Source organism: Nerophis lumbriciformis, linkage group LG07 (genome assembly GCF_033978685.3).
Source record: "Nerophis lumbriciformis linkage group LG07, RoL_Nlum_v2.1, whole genome shotgun sequence".
In the NCBI taxonomy this organism is placed as follows: Eukaryota; Metazoa; Chordata; class Actinopteri; order Syngnathiformes; family Syngnathidae; genus Nerophis; species Nerophis lumbriciformis.
Genome location: NC_084554.2, coordinates 24821862 through 24842500, shown reverse-complemented (window position 1 = coordinate 24842500; position 20639 = coordinate 24821862). Strand labels below are relative to the sequence as shown.

The 20639-nt window shown below is 42.3% G+C and overlaps 1 protein-coding gene across 3 annotated transcripts in view; it reads right to left on the bottom strand.

Moving 5' to 3' along the window:
• neto1l (neuropilin (NRP) and tolloid (TLL)-like 1, like) overlaps positions 1-20639 on the bottom strand; it is a 230616-nt gene that overhangs the window by 5740 nt on the left and 204237 nt on the right. Inside the window, exons 13-16 of one of the 3 annotated variants that reach the window (XR_012050547.1) lie at positions 13090-13717; positions 8302-8376; positions 5576-5614; positions 1-712 (exon numbers count right to left, since the gene is read on the bottom strand). The exon at positions 1-712 is cut by the window's left edge and continues 397 nt beyond it. Coding sequence is in view for 2 of the 3 variants with exons in the window: in XM_072913487.1 (XP_072769588.1) it covers positions 8316-8376; positions 13090-13717 (689 nt within the window). In the remaining variant the exon portion in view is untranslated. The remainder of the gene's footprint in view (positions 713-5575; positions 5615-8301; positions 8377-13089; positions 13718-20639) is intronic. The other 2 variants (XM_072913487.1, XM_072913486.1) reach the window with 2 other exon arrangements.

Below are 20639 nucleotides of genomic sequence, written 5' to 3'. Positions count from 1 at the left end.
TCTAAAATCAGTTTATGTATTATTAGTACATGGGGGCCTCTGATAGTGTCATATTGAAAAGGATGTTAATTCAAACAAGCATGCACCAGCTTGGCCTTGAATTGTTAATAAATAATAATTGTTAGTAATATTCCAATTGTTAAGATAAAATAAATATATATATATATATATTTGTTCATCCATTCGGATATATGCATGCTTTATTTGTGAACTGTTGCATCAAATCAGCGTCTTGGGAAGGTAAGAGGTCCTATCCTATCCTGCTCTTTTTTAAAGACTTTTCAAATTATATTATTTTTCAATGGGGCACTTTGGTTATTTTATTTTAAATACAATACTCAATCAACTGTGTTTAGGGTAATATCCTCCAGCAGGGATAAGCTAACCTCCTGATTTAGAAGATATTATTAATATGTATGAAAAGTTGCATGAGTAGGATAGGGCCCCTTTAAAGGAACAGCACCCTAAATTTAGAAGGTCCATTTTCATGGGGACAAGAACAAAAATGTATGATGATTTCCTTCGAAGTGTTTTCTTCTTAAGTCCTTTAGTGTTCATCTTTGCACATGGACACATGGTTTCAAATTGGGTTTCATCAAAGCGTCCTTGGGCCTCTCAGCATCATGCTGGTGCACATCCCTCATCCACTTTGTCACGTGTCAGTGAGGCCCCGCTCCCACTCATCCGGGACTGCGCTACACTCTCAAGACGTCTACATGATGGAGACAATGCGACACAATGTAGAACATAAGCACACACACACACACACATACAAATACACGTTCAAACACACACACACACACACACACACACACACACACACACACACACATTGGACATCGTGTTCATGCTACCAATTAAAGTGGCAAACCAGTTCTATACTTTATTTCACGCGCAGCCTAATCAAATGTAATACAAAAAATCTGCCTTCATTTAGCAACAAAATATTAAAGACATCTGTCAGCTGTATGGTAAACGTGAGTAATGTACTGACCTAGTATACATCTATCAAGTTTGAAAAACGCAAGTCTTATATTCGAGACGCAAACCAACAGGAGGCGACAAACAGTTCCCCTGCAGAGCTTTTCTTCTTGTCACTCAAACACACCAGACAGCAGGCACCCTGAGGGACGTCACGTATGCACGGTCAGATGGGACAAAATAATTGAATAAATACATCTTGAATTACTCAAATGTGTCATTAATAAAGTACACATGTGTTAATAAATGTGTCATTATTTTATTTAATGTAAAAATACATTTAATATTTTAATCATTTAATTATTTATAACAATATTTAAATAATTATTTAATCATTTAATTAATTACTGAATTTATAATTTCAGGGTTTAATCAATTACTTCATCATTTATATCATTATATCTTGATTTTATTAATATTTCAAATTAATCATTTAGTGATTTATTTGAGTTTCATAACTTATTTTTAATTTCATGATTTAAATAATTATTTCACAATGCATTTAATTATTTCACAATGTATTTAATTATTTCATGGTTAAATTAATTATTTTATGATTTCATTAATTATTTCGCAGGTTAATGAATCATTTCATGGTTTAATGAATTATTTCATGATACAATTCATTGTTTAGCAATTACATTTATTATTTCATGATTGTCCCCATGGGGCCCGGCCGGGCACAGCCCGAAGAGGCAACGTGGGTCCCCCCTCCAATGGGCTCACCACCCATAGCAGGGGTCATAGAGGTCGGGTGCGATGTGAGCTGGGCGGAAGCCGAAGGCAGGGCACTTGGCGGTCCGATCCTCGGCTACAGAAGCTAGCTCTTGGGACGTGGAACGTCACCTCGCTGGGGGGGAAGGAGCCTGAGCTAGTGCGTGAGGTGGAGAAGTTCCGGCTAGATATAGTCGGACTCACTTCGACGCACAGCAAGGGCTCTGGAACCAGTTCTCTTGACAGGGGCTGGACTCTCTTCCACTCTGGCGTTGCCAGCAATGAGAGGCGACGGGCTGGGGTGGCAATTCTTGTTTCCCCTCGGCTCAAAGCCTGCACGTTGGAGTTCAACCCGGTGGACGAGAGGGTAGCCTCCCTCCGCCTTCGGGTGGGGGGACGGGTCCTGACTGTTGTTTGCGCTTACGCGCCCAACGGCAGTTCAGATTACCCACCCTTTTTGGATTCACTCGAGGGAGTACTGGAGAGTGCTCCCCCGGGTGATTCCCTCGTTCTACTGGGGGACTTCAACGCTCATGTTGGCAACGACAGTGAAGCCTGGAGAGGCGTGATTGGGAAGAATGGCCGCCCGGATCTGAACCCGAGTGGTGTTTTGTTATTGGACTTTTGTGCTCGTCACGGATTGTCAATAACAAACACCATGTTCAAACATAAGGGTGTCCATATGTGCACTTGGCACCAGGACACCCTAGGCCGCAGTTCCATGATCGACTTTGTAGTTGTGTCATCGGATTTGCGGCCTCATGTTTTGGACACTCGGGTGAAGAGAGGGGCGGAGCTTTCTACCGATCACCACCTGGTGGTGAGTTGGCTGCGATGGTGGGGGAGGATGCCGGACAGACCTGGCAGGCCCAAACGCATTGTGAGGGTTTGCTGGGAACGTCTAGCAGAGTCTCCTGTCAGAGAGAGTTTCAATTCCCACCTCCGGAAGAACTTTGAACATGTCACGAGGGAGGCGCTGGACATTGAGTCCGAGTGGACGATGTTCCGTACCTCTGTTGTCGGGGCGGCCGATTGGAGCTGTGGCCGCAGGGTAGTTGGTGCCTGTCGTGGCGGTAATCCTAGAACCCGTTGGTGGACACCGGCGGTGAGGGATGCCGTCAAGCTGAAGAAGGAGTCCTATCGGGTTCTTTTGGCTCATGGGACTCCTGACGCAGCAGACAGGTACCGACAGGCCAAGCGGTGTGCGGCTTCAGCGGTCGCGGAGGCAAAAACTCGGACATGGGAGGAGTTCGGTGAGGCCATGGAAAAAGACTTCCGGACGGCTTCGAAGCAATTCTGGACCACCATCCGCCGCCTCAGGAAGGGGAAGCAGTGCAGTGTCAACACCGTGTATGGTGGGGATGGTGCTCTGTTGACCTCGACTGCGGATGTTGTGGATCGGTGGAGAGAATACTTCGAAGACCTCCTCAATCCTACCAGCACGTCTTCCTATGAGGAAGCAGGGCCTGGGGAATCTGTGGTGGGCTCTCCTATTTCTGGGGCTGAGGTTGCCGAGGTAGTTAAAAAGCTCCTCGGTGGCAAGGCCCCGGGGGTGGATGAGATCCGCCCGGAGTTCCTTAAGGCTCTGGATGTTGTGGGGCTGTCTTGGTTGACAAGACTCTGCAACATCGCGTGGACATCGGGGGCGGTACCTCTGGATTGGCAGACCGGGGTGGTGGTTCCTCTCTTTAAGAAGGGGAACCGGAGGGTGTGTTCCAACTATCGTGGGATCACACTCCTCAGCCTTCCCGGTAAGGTCTATTCAGGTGTACTGGAGAGGAGGCTACGCCGGATAGTCGAACCTCGGATTCAGGAGGAACAGTGTGGTTTTCGTCCTGGTCGTGGAACTGTGGACCAGCTCTATACTCTCGGCAGGGTCCTTGAGGGTGCATGGGAGTTTGCCCAACCAGTCTACATGTGCTTTGTGGACTTGGAGAAGGCATTCGACCGTGTACCCCGGGAAGTCCTGTGGGGAGTGCTCAGAGAGTATGGGGTAACGGACTGTCTTATTGTGGCGGTTCGCTCCCTGTATAATCGGTGTCAGAGCTTGGTCCGCATTGCCGGCAGTAAGTCGGACACGTTTCCAGTGAGGGTTGGACTCCGCCAGGGCTGCCCTTTGTCACCGATTCTGTTCATAACCTTTATGGACAGAATTTCTAGGCGCAGTCAGGGCGTTGAGGGTATCTGGTTTGGTGGCTGCAGGATTAGGTCTCTGCTTTTTGCAGATGATGTGGTCCTGATGGCTTCATCTGGCCAAGATCTTCAGCTCTCACTGGATCGGTTCGCAGCCGAGTGTGAAGCGACTGGGATGAGGATCAGCACCTCCAAATCCGAGTCCATGGTTCTCGCCCGGAAAAGGGTGGAGTGCCATCTCCGGGTTGGGGAGGAGATCTTGCCCCAAGTGGAGGAGTTCAAGTACCTCGGAGTCTTGTTCACGAGTGAGGGAAGAGTGGATCGTGAGATCGACAGGCGGATCGGTGCGGCATCTTCAGTAATGCGGACGCTGTATCGATCCGTTGTGGTGAAGAAGGAGCTGAGCCAGAAGGCAAAGCTCTCGATTTACCGGTCGATCTACATTCCCATCCTCACCTATGGTCATGAGCTTTGGGTCATGACCGAAAGGACAAGATCACGGGTACAAGCGGCCGAAATGAGTTTCCTCCGCCGGGTGGCGGGGCTCTCCCTTAGAGATAGGGTGAGAAGCTCTGCCATCCGGGGGGAGCTCAAAGTAAAGCCGCTGCTCCTCCATATCGAGAGGAGCCAGATGAGGTGGTTCGGGCATCTGGTCAGGATGCCACCCGAACGCCTCCCTCGGGAGGTGTTTCGGGCACGTCCGACCGGTAGGAGGCCACGGGGAAGACCCAGGACACGTTGGGAAGACTATGTCTCCCGGCTGGCCTGGGAACGCCTCGGGATCCACCGGGAGGAGCTGGACGAAGTGGCTGGGGAGAGGGAAGTCTGGGCTTCCCTGCTTAGGCTGCTGCCCCCGCGACCCGACCTCGGATAAGCGGAAGAAGATGGATGGATGGATGGATATTTCATGATTTAAACAGTTATTTCACAATGTAATGAATAATTTCTGTCATGACCTATGACCCTGAGTTTATTTCCTGTTTTGCGGTATTATTTTTGTTCCACTTCCTGTTCTGGTTCCACTACTCTGCTTCTGAGCGCTGCGTCCCTCACCTGTATTTGATTGGCAATCTGGGCACACTTGTTCCAGAATTATTACTTTGCTTACTACTCATGGTCAATGGTTGCTTTTGCTTTGTTCCTACCGTATTTTTCGGACTATAAGTCGCTCCAGAGTATAAGTCGCACCGGCCAAAAATGCATAATAAAGAAGGAAAAAAAAAACATATAAGTCGCACTGGAGTATAAGTCGCATTTTTTTGGGGAAATTTATTTGATAAATCCCAACACGAAGAATAGACATTTGAAAGGCAATTTAAAATAAATAAAGAATAGTGAACAACAGGCTGAATAAGTGTACGTTATATGACTCACAAATAACCAACTGAAAACGTGCCTGGTATGTTAACGTAACATATTATGGTAAGAGTCATTCAAATAACTATAACATATAGAACATGCTATACGTTTACCAAACAATCTGTCACTCCTAATCGCTTAATCTGATGAAATCTTATACGTCTAGTCCCTTACATGAATGAGCTAAATAATATTATTTGATATTTTACGGTAATGTGTTAATAATTTCACACATCAGTCGCTCCTGAGTATAAGTCGCACCCCCGGTCAAACTATGAAAAAACCTGCGACTTATAGTCTGAAAAATACGGTAACTTTCACAGCTTTCCCTGTGGTTCTTGTGCACTTCCCTGCTGCACAACTGGTTTGTGGACAAATAGAGTTTTACCTGCATGCTGTCTCCAGTGTCCACATCTTGGGGTCACAACTGCCACAGAGATGTACAAAAGTGACAATTTCATGACTAGCATAGCACACTTTAATTGGTTATTTAATAAATGAATGAACCTGCACTTCATGAATTTAATTCATCCGTCAAACTCACCCATCAAATCTGGTCCAATGATTTTTCTACTCTGAAGTCTGGGACATTGGAAGTCTTACAAATACATGGCCACTAAGGAGAATATTCTCCCTTTTTCAGGAATTGGTGGTAGATATTTTAGACCATTCTGAGTATGTGGAAGTAAATGCCAGAGCATGTTGCGGTAAAAGTAGAATTCACTGAAATTGTTGGAGTTATTTCCGCACTTTCAGACGAAGATATCGACCAATACGACTTGTCCAAGGTGTACCCTGCCTTTCGCCCGGGTGTAGCTGGGATACGCTCCAGCCCCCCGCCACCCCAAGAGGGACAAGCAGTAGAAAATGGATGGATGGATGGATAGATATCGACCAGTACTCCTCCACTTCTCTGGTCAAAAGGTTCCACAGATGAGTGGAGGTGGTGTTAGGACACACCCACTGACTTTGACGGCTGAGTTTGACAGATAAAATTAATTCATGAGGTTCTGACACACAGGTTCATGAAATAATTAAATACATTGTGAAATAATCAATTCAATTGTGAAATAATTAATTAAATCATAAAATAATGACATTATGAAATAAATAATTAAACATTGAATTAATTAAATAGTTAATTATAATATTTTTATTCTATAATAAATTAGTGACAATACCATATGATATCAAATTTAATTTAATTTGAATTAATTAATGACACATTCAGTCCGCTCCCTGTATGCTCAGTGCCAGAGCTTGGTCCGCATTGCCGGCAGTAAGTCGGACACGTTTCCAGTGAGTGTTGGATTCCGCCAAGGCTGCCCTTTGTCACCGATTCTGTTCATAACTTTTATGGACAGAATTTCTAGGCGCAGTCAAGGCGTTGAGGGGATCTGGTTTGGTGGCTGCAGGATTAGGTCTCTGCTTTTTGCAGATGATGTGGTCCTGATGGCTTCATCTGGCCAGGATCTTCAGCTCTCACTGGATCGGTTCGCAGCCGAGTGTGAAGCGACTGGGATGAGAATCAGCACCTCCAAGTCCGAGTCCATGGTTCTCGCCCGGAAAAGGGTGGAGTGCCATCTCCGGGTTGGGGAGGAGATCTTGCCCCAAGTGGAGGAGTTCAAGTACCTCTGAGACTTGTTCACGAGTGAGGGAAGAGTGGATCGTGAGATCGACAGGCGGATCGGTGCGGCGTCTTCAGTAATGCGGACGCTGTATCGATCCGTTGTGGTGAAGAAGGAGCTGAGCCGGAAGGCAAAGCTCTCAATTTACCGGTCGATCTACATTCCCATCCTCACCTATGGTCATGAGCTTTGTGTTATGACCGAAAGGACAAGATTACGGGTACAAGCGGCCGAAATGAGTTTCCTCCGCCGGGTGGCGGGGCTCTCCCTTAGAGATAGGGTGAGAAGCTCTGTCATCCTGGGGGAGCTCAAAGTAAAGCCGCTGCTCCTCCACATCGAGAGGAGCCAGATGAGGTGGTTCGGGCATCTGGTCAGGATGCCACCCAAACGCCTCCCTAGGGAGGTGTTTAGGGCACGTCCGACCGGTAGGAGGCCGCGGGGAAGACCCAGGACACGTTGGGAAGACTATGTCTCCCGGCTGGCCTGGGAACGCCTCGGGGTCCCACAGGAAGAGCTGGACGAAGTGGCTGGGGAGAGGGAAGTCTGGGCTTCCCTGCTTAGGCTGCTGCCCCCGCGACCCGACCTCGGATAAGCGGAAGAAGATGGATGGATGGATAATGACACATTTCAATTATTATTATTTAAATATTTGATTATAATTTCATTCTGTCCCATTAGACCCTCCAATGTAAATTTTAAGATAATCCTGACCAATAACCCTTCTATATTTAAAACATTTTTTTCCACTCAAACCATATTGAGGCCGTATTGTATTCGGGTTAATCCGAGCGTCACTATCTTTCTTAAGGCAGTTTTTTGTATTGGCTCTCATTGGATTAGATTGTGCAGGTGTGCCTAATGAAGTGTCGAGGGAGTGTATCAAATGCTTATTGTGCACTTGGAGCATATATACATGCACATAACACATGATAATACAACCGAACGCATGCAAAAAAAAAAAAAAAACTACACCAGCATTGTGTTTATGTGTATAGAAAAAAAATGACATTTTGAGTTAAAGTGTCTTTCTCACAGATTATAAGAATACACTATAACTCAAAATATGGTATGCAATATTCTGGAATTACCTGTACAGTATGTATAGCACCAGTCAAACGTTTAGGAACACCGTTCATTTAAAGTGTGTCAATACTTTTGAAAAGTACTTTATATAATGTAGTAATGCTGATGATGCAATCGTACATAATCACAAATACTGTATGTCTGGTCTATTTTCACACATTTAACACAAAGTTTGAAAAAAAAAAATCACATGCTGATCAAAGAGTCTACAGTCTCTTAGAAAAAAAATCACATGCGGCAAATTTGAGCTGACAAAAAGGCCAAGATGGCTGCAAGCAAGAGACTCATCCTAGTGAAAGTAAATACAAACCACAGAAGACAAAACAATAACATCCATAAAAGCAAAGAGTGCAAAAAAACAACATATAAAGATACAGTCCATATTTGGATGAAGGGGGCTTACCTTGAGATTGTCTCTTAGACCCTAGTTGTGTTGTACTCTGATTCATGTTTGCTCAAAGAGCCAATGAGGCAGAACCTGAAATGTCACGCCTCCGTACTTTAATATTCATACTTTAATACAATGCATCATGTGCAAACTTCTGTCCAATATTAACCACTGGAGAGCCGTGATACCAGGATATCAGAATATAAATCACATTTTTGTTAATGTCAAACAAATATATAGAGTAATTACTTTTTTTATTTTTAAGTACAGCTGCTTCCGCTATATTACTTAGTTGTTATGTTTAGGACACTTTATGGACAAAAGTATTGGGATGCAACCATTAATTCATGAATTCATTAAAGAACATGTGCAAAAACTGATCTGAAAACTTAGTTTTTTTTAACCACAATCTGTAATTAAATTTTAATTAAAAAAAAATCAGAGATGTATTATCTAACCCTTAGGGGACAACGGCTGACTATTTGAGTAATTTTTGTGCTGTATTTGTGGCCATATATTTTGTTTTGTTACTCCATTTTTACATGATTTTTCCTAAAAATAATTTTTTCCATGCAAAATTTTTACATTTCAATTTACAGGTGTACGATACAATAGCCGTTATTTGACATGATTCCAAAGCCAAACCAGGACGAACTGTATAAGTCCTTCATTTTCAAGCATTTTTTATTTTTATTTTTTTTACTTTCTTTGTTCAAATCTCTCAATCAACTTCAGCCTAAACCAACATAACAAACATGTAATGTTTTTTTTTTAACCATTTGAAGGCTAGTTTTCACTTAGCGGACATTTGCGTAACATGAATTAGTTTTATTTATATTTACAAAGTGGCTTGGGAGAGGAAAGTCTGGGCTTCCCTGCTTAGGCTGCTGCCCCCGCGACCCGACCTCGGCTAAGCAGAAGAAGATGGATGGATTTATTTTTTTGCCGTGTTTTTCGTTATAAGCCTCTACTTTTTTCCCCACACTTTAAACTTATAAAATGGCACGGCGAATTTATGGCTTTTTCTTTGCTAACGACGATAATGTTTTGTATTCAACAAATACTTTAGTTTTCGAGACACACCGGCAGGCGACCCTGAACACAGGTGGTCTTTTGGACGAGTTCGCTCACTGCAGGTGCTGCAGGTTGAAAATGTACGTCCTGTTTTGTGCCTTCAACTGGATGTATAAATTGTCCATCGTGTTTTTCCTCAAAAGGATTTCTCATTTATCACTCCAAGCAACATTACCGTATTTTTCGGAGTATAAGTTGCACCGGAGTATAAGTCGCACCCGCCAAAAATGCATAATAAAGAAGGAAAAAAACATATAAGTCGCACTGGAGCCCGACCAAACTCTGAAAAAACTGCGACTTATAGTCCAAAAAATACGGTAATACATTTTACAGTATAATTAAAACAATTCATACTAATTAAGCCGTCCCATGCGTGATGTTTGTAGGAGTGTTTTCATGCAGATTTGTATGCGCTATCATAATGATGATAAATGGGTTGTACTTGTATAGCGCTTTTCTACCTTCAAGGTACTCAAAGCGCTTTGACACTACTTCCACATTTACCCATTCACACACACATTCACACACTGATGGAGGGAGCTGCCATGCAAGGCGCTAACCAGCACCCATCAGGAGCAAGGGTGAAGTGTCTTGCCCAGGACACAACGGACATGACGAGGTTGGTATTAGGTGGGGATTGAACCAGGGACCCTCGGGTCGCGCACGGCCACTCTTCCACTGCGCCACGCCGTCCCTAAAATGTAATAATGTAACCAAGCTAGCATCGTGAGCATTAGCGAATATGCTAGCACGTTTACGTGTTAGTATTATTAACTTACAATGGCATTCTTTTTATATTGTTTCAGTTTCGTAAACTCACCAAAACGTCACCGTGGAGTTATTGAGTGTTTAGCTGACTGGAGAGCTGGCTTTCACAGCTAGTGGGTCCATGACGATGACTTGTGTTTTGTTCGATCAGCCGTTTTATTGCCGTGTGACAGGCCCCCTTTGGAAACAATTAAGGTATGTAAATAAATATTTACAGTACACAATATTTTGTGCCGGTGTACTGTATATCTGCGGCTTATAGTCCTCTGCGGCGAATATATGTATAATATTTTTTTCTTCTAAAATTTGGTGGGTTCGGCTTATATACACGTGTGCTCAACAGCCCGGAAAATACGGTAATTTAAACCTGTGAGCTGCTGAGAAAGGTAGTTTTGGATTAAAAAAACATACTCCTTACTTGTATAGTAGAAGGTTGTTGTCATAATCGGAAAAATTGGTCAACTTTGACATTTAACTTTGGCCCGTAGATGGACACAAAAGACACAAAACATGAAAATACGCTCAATTGTGCCCACCTTACTTTTTCTTTTTTACTTGCGTGAGCATTATGATGAATTCTTATACATCAATATGTATATATATATATATATATATATATATATATATATATATACATCAATATATATATATATATATATATATATATATATATATATATATATATATATATATATATATATATATATATTAGGGCTGTGAATCTTTGTGTGTCCCACGATTCGATTCAATATCGATTCTTGGGGTCACGATTCAATTCAAAATCGATTTTTTTTTCAATTCAACACGATTCTTGATTCAAAAATAATTTTTTCCCGATTCAAAACGATTCTCTATTCATTCAATACATAGGATTTCAGCAGGATCTACCCCAGTCTGCTGACATGCAAGCAGAGTAGTAGATTTTTGTAAAAAGCTTTTATAATTGTAAAGGACAATGTTTTATCAACTGATTGCAATAATGTAAATTTGTTTTCACTATTAAATGAACCAAAAATATGACTTATTTTATCTTTGTGAAAATATTGGACACAGTGTGTTGTCAAGCTTATGAGATGCGATGCAAGTGTAAGCCACTGTGACACTATTGTTCTTTTTTTTATTTTTATAAATGTCTAATGATAATGTCAATGAGGGATTTTTACTCACTGCTATGTTGAAATTTTAACTTTCATTGATTGTAGCTGAGATAGGCTCCAGCGCCACCCGCGACCCCGAAGGGAATAAGCGGTAGAAAATGGATGGATGGATGATACTGTTGTTGATAATATTCATTTTTCTTTCACTACTTTTGGTTTGTTCTGTGTCGTGTTTGTGTCTCCTCTCAATTGCTCTGTTTATTGCTGTTCTGAGTGTTGCTGGGTCGGGTTTGGTTTTGGAATTGGATTGCATTGTTATGGTATTGCTGTGTATTGTTTTGTTGGATTGATTAATTTAAAAAAATAAATTAATAAATTAAAATAAAAAAATAAAAAATAAAAAAAATCGATTTTTTAAAAATGAGAATCGATTCTGAATCGCACAACGTGAGAATCGCGTTTCGAATACGAATACATTTTTTCCCACACCCCTAACATATGTATATAAATTGTTGTCTTGACCTAACAATTTCCCTCTCTGTCTTCTTCTTTTTTTCTTATTCTTTCTATCCCCTCTATACTGGCGGGCCGTAGTTTGGGGACCTCTGATTTAGCATATATTGATTGATCTAGATCAGGGGTGTCAAACTCATTTTAGATCGGGGGCCACATGGAGAAAAATCCACTCCCAAGTGGGCCGGACCGGTAAAATCACGGCGCGATAACTTAAAAATAAAGACGACTTCAGATTGTTTTCTTAGTTTAAAAATAACAAGCACATTCTGAAAATGTACAAATCGTTATGTTGTTGTTGTTTTTTTACACTTACATGTTGCGGTTAATAGTAGTCTATCTTTATTTGTCGTTATTTATACTTTCTGAATAAATGATGTGATAATGTTCATCAGTCAACTCATTGGTGTTAATTTTCAATCTATCAAGATAAAAAAATAATATCAAAATCAAATTACAGGATGTTATTTATGTAGTTTGCTCATTTTCCTCAACTGGTGCACTAACATGTTTTTTTTTTTTTTTTTTTTACATATGTAGCATAATCTACAAAGATGCAAATAATTTCTATTGCGACATCTAGTGGACACGTTTAGAACATCAGTTACTTTCATTTAAAAATGTCGGCTAATTTTTATACTTTGCAAACTCATCCCGCGGGCTGGATAAAACCTGTTTGTGGGACAGATCCGGCCCGCGGGCCGTACGTTTGACATCCCTGATCTAGCTTGTATTGGTTTTAGAATCTTTATTTTACAGAATTTATCTAAGCGGCTTCTGTATTATTCAATCTCATACTGTATTGTTTTTATACAATATTTGTCATTTAGAAGTTTGTTTTTCTTTTGAAAAGACATGTTACATGTTAAAATTGTGCTGTTTAGGGGGCCAAGCACCAATTCAACTGACTTCCATGGGCAATATTGATTTGGGATAAGTTAACTGCCCCCCCACCACCTAACTAATTGTAAGTTGAGGTGCTGCAGTATTGATGAGTTTATTTCGGGTAAGGCCCTATTTCACAGAGCTGTTTCGTGAGTTTGGGGTGGAAAAAGACCCAAAAACTCCTTAAATCGACAAAAAAAGAAACGCACAGCCTCTTCGATTTCCACATCCTGTAGGTAAAAATAGGCAGGTGTCCCAATACTTCTGTTCATATTGTATATATTCAAAGATGAGCATGGAAGAGAACAGTTTTAAATGGTGGAAAGGGGGAGAGAAAACCAAAAGAAACATTTTTGAGAAGAGGAGCAAAGATGAAGGAAGAGCAAAGATGAAAGTAAAAAGTGAAGATTCCAGAGTAAAATGAGGCCTTCTGGTCTCCTGTCATCAGAAATCTATGGATACTGACCGCTGTACTGCCTTTTCGTGGCGTGAAAGCCGGTGGCTGGTGGTTGGAACTTCATCCATGTCGTCGTCCAGGTCGTAGCCGTTGTCCGCTCCCTCCTGCGAGTAGCTGTGCTTCATGACCAAGATGCTCCTGCGGTTCCCCGCTGAGGGCAGTAGGGGCCGCACGGACATTGGAGGCTGCGGGAGGTCCGCCAGCAGGCTGGCCGCCGCGTCCCGCGTGCTCAGGTTGCCGCGGCTCCCTCGCCCGCTGAGGGACAGCTGGGATATGTGGGCCGAGCCCGGGTTGGAGGGAGAGCCACAGTGGTGGTCGTGGATGCAGCGTGAGGAGGCACGACGGAGGGCGTGGTAGTTCTCAAAGTCTTCCGCCAGGTCGACGAGGTCTGCTGAGGCGGCGGCGGCCGTGGTGGTGGCGCCGCGGAGAGCGCACAGCTCGTAGTGAGGCGGCTCGAAGACTTCCTGAAACATGGTGGGGTCAAAGTCCTCACGCCGCAGGATGTACTTTTTGCGAGGCTGCTTGATTTGTACGATGACGGAGATGATGAGAAGGAGGAGGACGATGCAACAGGTGACGCCGATGATGGTCCCGTTGGTGTTGTTCAGGTTGTCCAGGATGTTGGCTTTTCTCTTCTCTGCGCACGAGCACACACATGTTTTAGAGCAACACAAATACTGAACATGTATTGCAAATGCTCTAATCAACGCCTCTATTCTGTCTCTAACTAGATCAGGGGTCAGCAACCCGCAGCTCCGGAGCCGCATGCGGCTCTTTGACCACTCTGATGCGGCTCAGTTGCATACTTGCCAACCCTCCCGATTTTCCCGGGAGACTTACGGATTTTGGTGCCTCTCCCAGGGCAAATATTCTCCGATTTTCACCCTAACAATACACCCCCTAACAATACACCCCCGCTACCACCAAACCCCGCCACCCCAACCCTGCTCCCCCACACATCAACCCCCCCCCCCTTTCCGTGTGTATAATGTAGCCCGGAAGAGTTAGGGCTGTATGGCATTCTGGGTATTTGTTCTGTTGTGTTTATGTTGTGTTACAGTGCAGATGTTCTCCCGAAATGTGTTTGTCATTCTTGTTTGGTGTGGGTTCACAGTGTGGCGCATATTAGTAAGAGTGTTAAAGTTGTTTTATACAGCCACCGTCAGTGTGACCTGTGTGGCTGTTGATCAAGTATGCCTTGCTGTCACTTACGTGTGCAAGCAGAAGCCTCATACAACGTGTGACTGGGCCGGCACGCTGTTTGTACAGGTTGTAGAAGGCGTTAAATGCTGTGCCAACACGGCACACCCTTATTATTGTTGCTAGGGTGAAAATCAACAGACGTTCGAGAGAATAGTTGCTATGAAATTCGGGAGTCTCCCGGAAAAATCGGGAGGGTTGGCAAGTATGGCGCTGTCAAGCGCCATTCATATAAAACTCGCGGGCCGCACTAACATTACATTTTCATATTAAGGTGCGGGCCGCGTGTTTGAGACCCCTGGTTTCTACATAGCACAAAGCAAAAATAAACTTTGTATGCAGTGTTATTTCATTTAAAATTTCAAAAGAGTTTTGTGGCTCCCATTGTTTTCTTTAATTTGTGAAACTGGTCAAAATGGCTCTTTGAGTGGTAAAGGTTGCCGACCCCTGAACTAGATAACCTCCTGATACCATTTTTTTTTATGAACTTCACAAGATGCATTTGAAGTATCATTAGTGTTTATTCTACCTCTACATATGCTTTAAAATGTTGGTTTGTTCAGTGTATGTGTGTTTCACATACAAGCTTTGCTTCTTCCCACACCTTTTCGGGTATGTTAAATTGAGCAAACTTGTTAAAACATATTCAAAACCCTCATAACTTCAATGAACTCAATAGCAATTGTGAGAATGCAATATTTTTAAGTGTTCTTTTTTTAATCCATAGTCATGTTTAAATCAGTTAGTATTGACCTGTCTAGTGTGTCTTCTCGTTATCTCCGTGCTTTTATCTTATGTCCGCTAGTAAACTCTGTGCTTCACCTTGAATGCGCTGGAATGTCTATTGGGAGTATAATGTACTCCCTTTTTGTGGAGAAAGCCTTATCTGTTTAGAACAGTGGTTCTTAATCTGGGTTCGATCGAACCCTAGGGGTTCGGTGAGTCGGCCTTAGGGTGTCATGTCTGTGATCATGTTTTTTTTAGTTATGTTTTGTTTAGTTTTTGGACACTTTTTAGTTCGGGTTTTCACTCCCTTGCTTTGTCACCATAGCAACCATTAGTTTCACCTGGTTCACATCCTCATGTCACGCACCTGTCTCACGTTTTCACATTTTGAATCACGCACCTGCTGTCACTAATCATGTCACTATTATTTAAGCTTCCAGTTGCCAGGCCGTCTTTCTGGCGACATCACTCTCTACACACTCTTGTTGATGATCCATGCTGCTCTTTTTCATGTCCTTTTCTCGTTCCAAGTAAGTTCTCTTTATTCAGGCCATAGTTTGCAAGTTTTGTTTTATGTCCATAGTTCTGCCTTCGTGCTAGTGTTTTACTTTCATAGCCACGTTTTGTACCTCCGCTGTGAGCGCCTTTCGTTTGTTGATTTTGAGTGTTAAAATAAAAGATGTCACTACCTTCACGCCATGTCCGGTCCAAGTTCACTTGCATCTCGGGAAAACAACCACTCCATAGTCCTCGTTCTGACACAGGGGTTCGACAGAGCCTCCGCCGCAGCGGTCAAAACACACCAGACTCATGAATTGATTAACGTGGACCCCGACTTAATTAAACAAGTTGAAAAACTTATTCTGGTGCTACCATTTAGTGGTAAATTGTACGGAATATGTACTGTACTGTGCAATCTACTAATAAAAGTTTAATTCAATCAATCAATCAATCGTGTAAATAAAAACTTCTCCCTATCTGCCTATCTGTACTATAAAGTTCAAATTTGAATGACAATAAAAAGGAAGTCTAAGTCTAAGTATTATGGATACCCCCAATCAATGTTCCCTCTAATTTTCCATCTGATTTGCAAGTGTGTATTTTGTTGTGAGTTCATGCACTGTGTAGGTTTTGTTCTTTGAACAAGGTGATGTTCATGCACGGTTCATTTTGTTCACTAGTAAAAAACATAACTTTGTCTTGAATTTGAAAAAAAAAATATATAAACATTTTATTTTTCACTAAAGAAGGGTTCGGTGAATGCGCATATGAAACTGGTGGGGTTCGGTACCTCCAACAAGGTTAAGAACCACTGGTTTAGAACAAAAAGCTGTATTTTTTTCTGAGCTGAGTCTTTTCGTTTGAGTTTAGACCGCTTCTTGATGTTGCTATTATTGCATTGTAAGGGCTGGTTTCCTAAAGCTTTAGTAAAACTTGGCCAAGTACAATTCTGTCTCGGTGGTCCTTCTTACTCAACATATATGTCATCCAAAAGAAGTTGGGATTGACCAGTGTGTTTTATTCCCTGAGAGGAAGACTGGCCGCACGTAACACAATATAAAACCATCATAACTTGTTGTTTACAATGAACAAATCAGTGATATGCTGACTTTGCAGTTTGCTCTTTGCTTGCACAGTGGGACCTCACTTTACAAACGCGTCAATGTACAAAATGATGCTTTGTTGTACAAACCTTGTCTCCGAGGACAATTGTTTCATCCATCCATGTTGTGCCCGGCAGCACATACAATGAGGGCAGCAGATTGATCTCTGGTGCTTATTCAGTCAGCAGGGCTGTACTACTGTACTAAGTGCTACTTTGTGTGCTTTTTAAGTGTTTTTTAGTCTTTTGACAACATTTTTATACAGACCCCGTTTCCATATGAGTTGGGAAATTGTGTTAGATGTAAATATAAACGGAATACAATGATTTACAACTCCTTTTCAACCCATATTCAATTGAATGCACTACAAAGACAAGATATTTGATGTTCAAACTCAAACTTTATTTTTTTTTTTACAAATAATAATTAACTTAGAATTTCATGGCTGCAACACATGCCAAAGTAGTTGGGAGAGGGCATGTTCACCAGTGTTACATCACCTTTTCTTTTAACAACACTCAATAAACGTTTGGGAACTGAGGAAACTAATTGTTGAAGCTTTGAAAGTGGAATTCTTTCCCATTCTTGTTTTATGTAGAGCTTCAGTCGTTCAACAGTCCGGGGTCTCCGCTGTCATATTTTACGCTTCATAATGCGCCACACATTTTCAATGGGAGACAGGTCTGGACTGCAGGCGGACCAGGAAAGTACACGCACTCGTTTTTTATGTACTGAATGTGGCTTGGCATTGTCTTGCTGAAATAAGCAGGGGCTTCCATGAAAAAGACGGCGGTTAGATGGCAGCATATGTTGTTTCAAAACCTGTATGTACCTTTCAGCATTAATGGTGCCTTCACAGATGTGTAAATTACCCATGCCTTGGGCACTAATGCACCCCATACCATCACAGATGCTGGCTTTTGAACTTTGCGTTGATAACAGTCTGGATGGTTCGCTTCCCCTTTGGTCCGGATGACACGATGTCGAATATTTCCAAAAACAATTTGAAATGTGGACTCGTCAGACCACAGAACACTTTTCCACTTTGCATGAGTCCATCTTAGATGATCTTGGGCCCAGAGAAGCCGGCGCCGTTTCTGGATGTTGTTGATAAATGGCTGTCACCCTGCATAGTAGAGCTTTAACTTGCACTTACAGATGTAGCGACGAACTGTATTTAGTGACAGTGGTTTTTTGAAGTGTTCCTGAGCCCATGTGGTGACATCCTTTAGAGATTGATGTCGGTTTTTGATACAGTGCCGTCTGAGGGATCGAAGGTCAAGGTCATTCAATGTTGGTTTCCGGTCATGCCGCTTACGTGGAGTGATTCCTCCAGAATCTCTGAACCTTTTGATGATATTATGGACCGTAAATGTTGAAATCCCTAAATTTCTTGCAATTGCACTTTGAGAAACATTGTTCTTAAACTGTTTGACTATTTGCTCACGCAGTTGTGGACAAAGGGGTGTACCTTGCCCCATCCTTTCTTGTGAAAGACTGAGCATTTTTTGGGAAGCTGTTTTTATACCCAATCATGGCACCCACCTGTTCCCAATTAGCCTGCACACCTGTGGGATGTTCCAAAAAAGTGTTTGATGAGCACTCCTCAACTTTATCAGTATTTATTGCCACCTTTCCCAACTTCTTTGTCACGTGTTGATGGCACCAAATTCTAAAGTTAATGATTTGCAAAAAAAAAAAAGTTTATCAGTTTGAACATCAAATATGTTGTCTTTGTAGCATATTCAACTGAATATGGGTTGAAAATGATTTGCAAATCATTGTATTCCATTTATATTTACATCTAACATAATTTCCCAACTCATATGGAAACGGGGTTTGTAGTTTTGCTCACTTAATTATGAGTCCAAGAAAGCAATGGACAAGCAAGGTGTGATTTGAAACATTCAGGAAGTATCCACAGCCACCCCCTTCTGCTCTATGTCAAACAAATACCTAATAAGGTAAAGTGTGTTTTATTTTTTCGTCATCATTTTTGTACCGACCTGGCTGTAAAATAATTTCAACAGTGAGTGCATCACATGGCTCGTGATGGTGTGTGTGTGTGTGTGTGTGTGTGTGTGTGTGTTTGTGTCCCAAAGTGGCTACAAATGAGGACAGTTCAATTAGTTGTTGTTGGTTTGGCTTTGTTGTTAAATAGAAAGTTCATCCATCACTCCCTTGTTATGTTTGTTTGATATATAGTACTGTAAAGTGCTTTATAGCGTGTTTAAAGTATGCATATTTTACCAGAATATGGACTTTTGTCAAGGCTGGAATCCATTATTAATGTGTACATTGTTTCATATGAAGAAAGTTAAATGGGTTATAATTGTATAGCGCTAGTGGTCTAAAATTCAACCAGAAGCTTGCCAGAAGCTTGTGGATGGCTACCAAAAGCGCCTTATTCCAGTGAAACTTGCCAAGGGACATGTAACCAAATATTAACATTGCTGTATGTATACTTTTGACCCAGCAGATTTTGTCACATTTTCAGTAGACCCATAATAAATTCATAAAAGAACCAAACTTCATGAATGTTTTTTGTGACCAACAAGTATGTGCTCCAATCACTCTATCACAAAAAAATAAGAGTTGTAGAAATTATTGGAAACTCGAGACAGCCATGACATTATGTTCTTTACAAGTGGATGTAAACTTCTGATCGCAACTGTATATACAGGTAAAAGCCAGTAAATTAGAATATTTTGAAAAACTTGATTTATTTCAGTAATTGCATTCAAAAGGTGTAACTTGTACATTATATTTATTCATTGCACACAGACTGATGCATTCAAATGTTTATTTCATTTAATTTTGATGATTTGAAGTGGCAACAAATGAAAATCCAAAATTCCGTGTGTCACAAAATTAGAATATTGTGTAAGGCTAATACAAAAAAGGGATTTTTAGAAATGTTGGCCAACTGAAAAGTATGAAAATGAAAAATATGATTATGTACAATACTCAATACTTGGTTGGAGCTCCTTTTGCCTCAATTACTGCGTTAATGCGGCGTGGCATGGAGTCGATGAGTTTCTGGCACTGCTCAGGTGTTATGAGAGCCCAGGTTGCTCTGATAGTGGCCTTCAACTCTTCTGCGTTTTTGGGTCTGGCATTCTGCATCTTCCTTTTCACAATACCCCACAGATTTTCTATGGGGCTAAGGTCAGGGGAGTTGGCGGGCCAATTTAGAACAGAAATACCATTGTCCGTAAACCAGGCACGGGTAGATTTTGCGCTGTGTGCAGGCGCCAAGTCCTGTTGGAACTTGAAATCTCCATCTCCATAGAGCAGGTCAGCAGCAGGAAGCATGAAGTGCTCTAAAACTTGCTGGTAGACGGCTGCGTTGACCCTGGATCTCAGGAAACAGAGTGGACCGACACCAGCAGATGACATGGCACCCCAAACCATCACTGATGGTGGAAACTTTACACTAGACTTCAGGCAACGTGGATCCTGTGCCTCTCCTGTCTTCCTCCAGACTCTGGGACCTCGATTTCCAAAGGAAATGCAAAATTTGCATGGTTGGGTGATGGTTTGGGGTGCCATGTCATCTGCTGGTGTCGGTCCACTCTGTTTCCTGAGATCCAGGGTCAATGCAGCCGTCTACCAGCAAGTTTTAGAGCACTTCATGCTTCCTGCTGCTGACCTGCTCTATGGAGATGGAGATTTCAAGTTCCAACAGGACTTGGCGCCTGCACACAGCGCAAAATCTACCCGTGCCTGGTTTACGGACCATGGTATTTCTGTTCTAAATTGGCCCGCCAACTCCCCTGACCTTAGCCCCATAGAAAATCTGTGGGGTATTGTGAAAAGGAAGATGCACAATGCCAGACCCAAAAACGCAGAAGAGTTGAAGGCCACTATCAGAGCAACCTGGGCTCTCATAACACCTGAGCAGTGCCAGAAACTCATCGACTCCATGCCACGCCGCATTAACGCAGTAATTGAGGCAAAAGGAGCTCCAACCAAGTATTGAGTATTGTACATGCTCATATTTTTCATTTTCATACTTTTCAGTTGGCC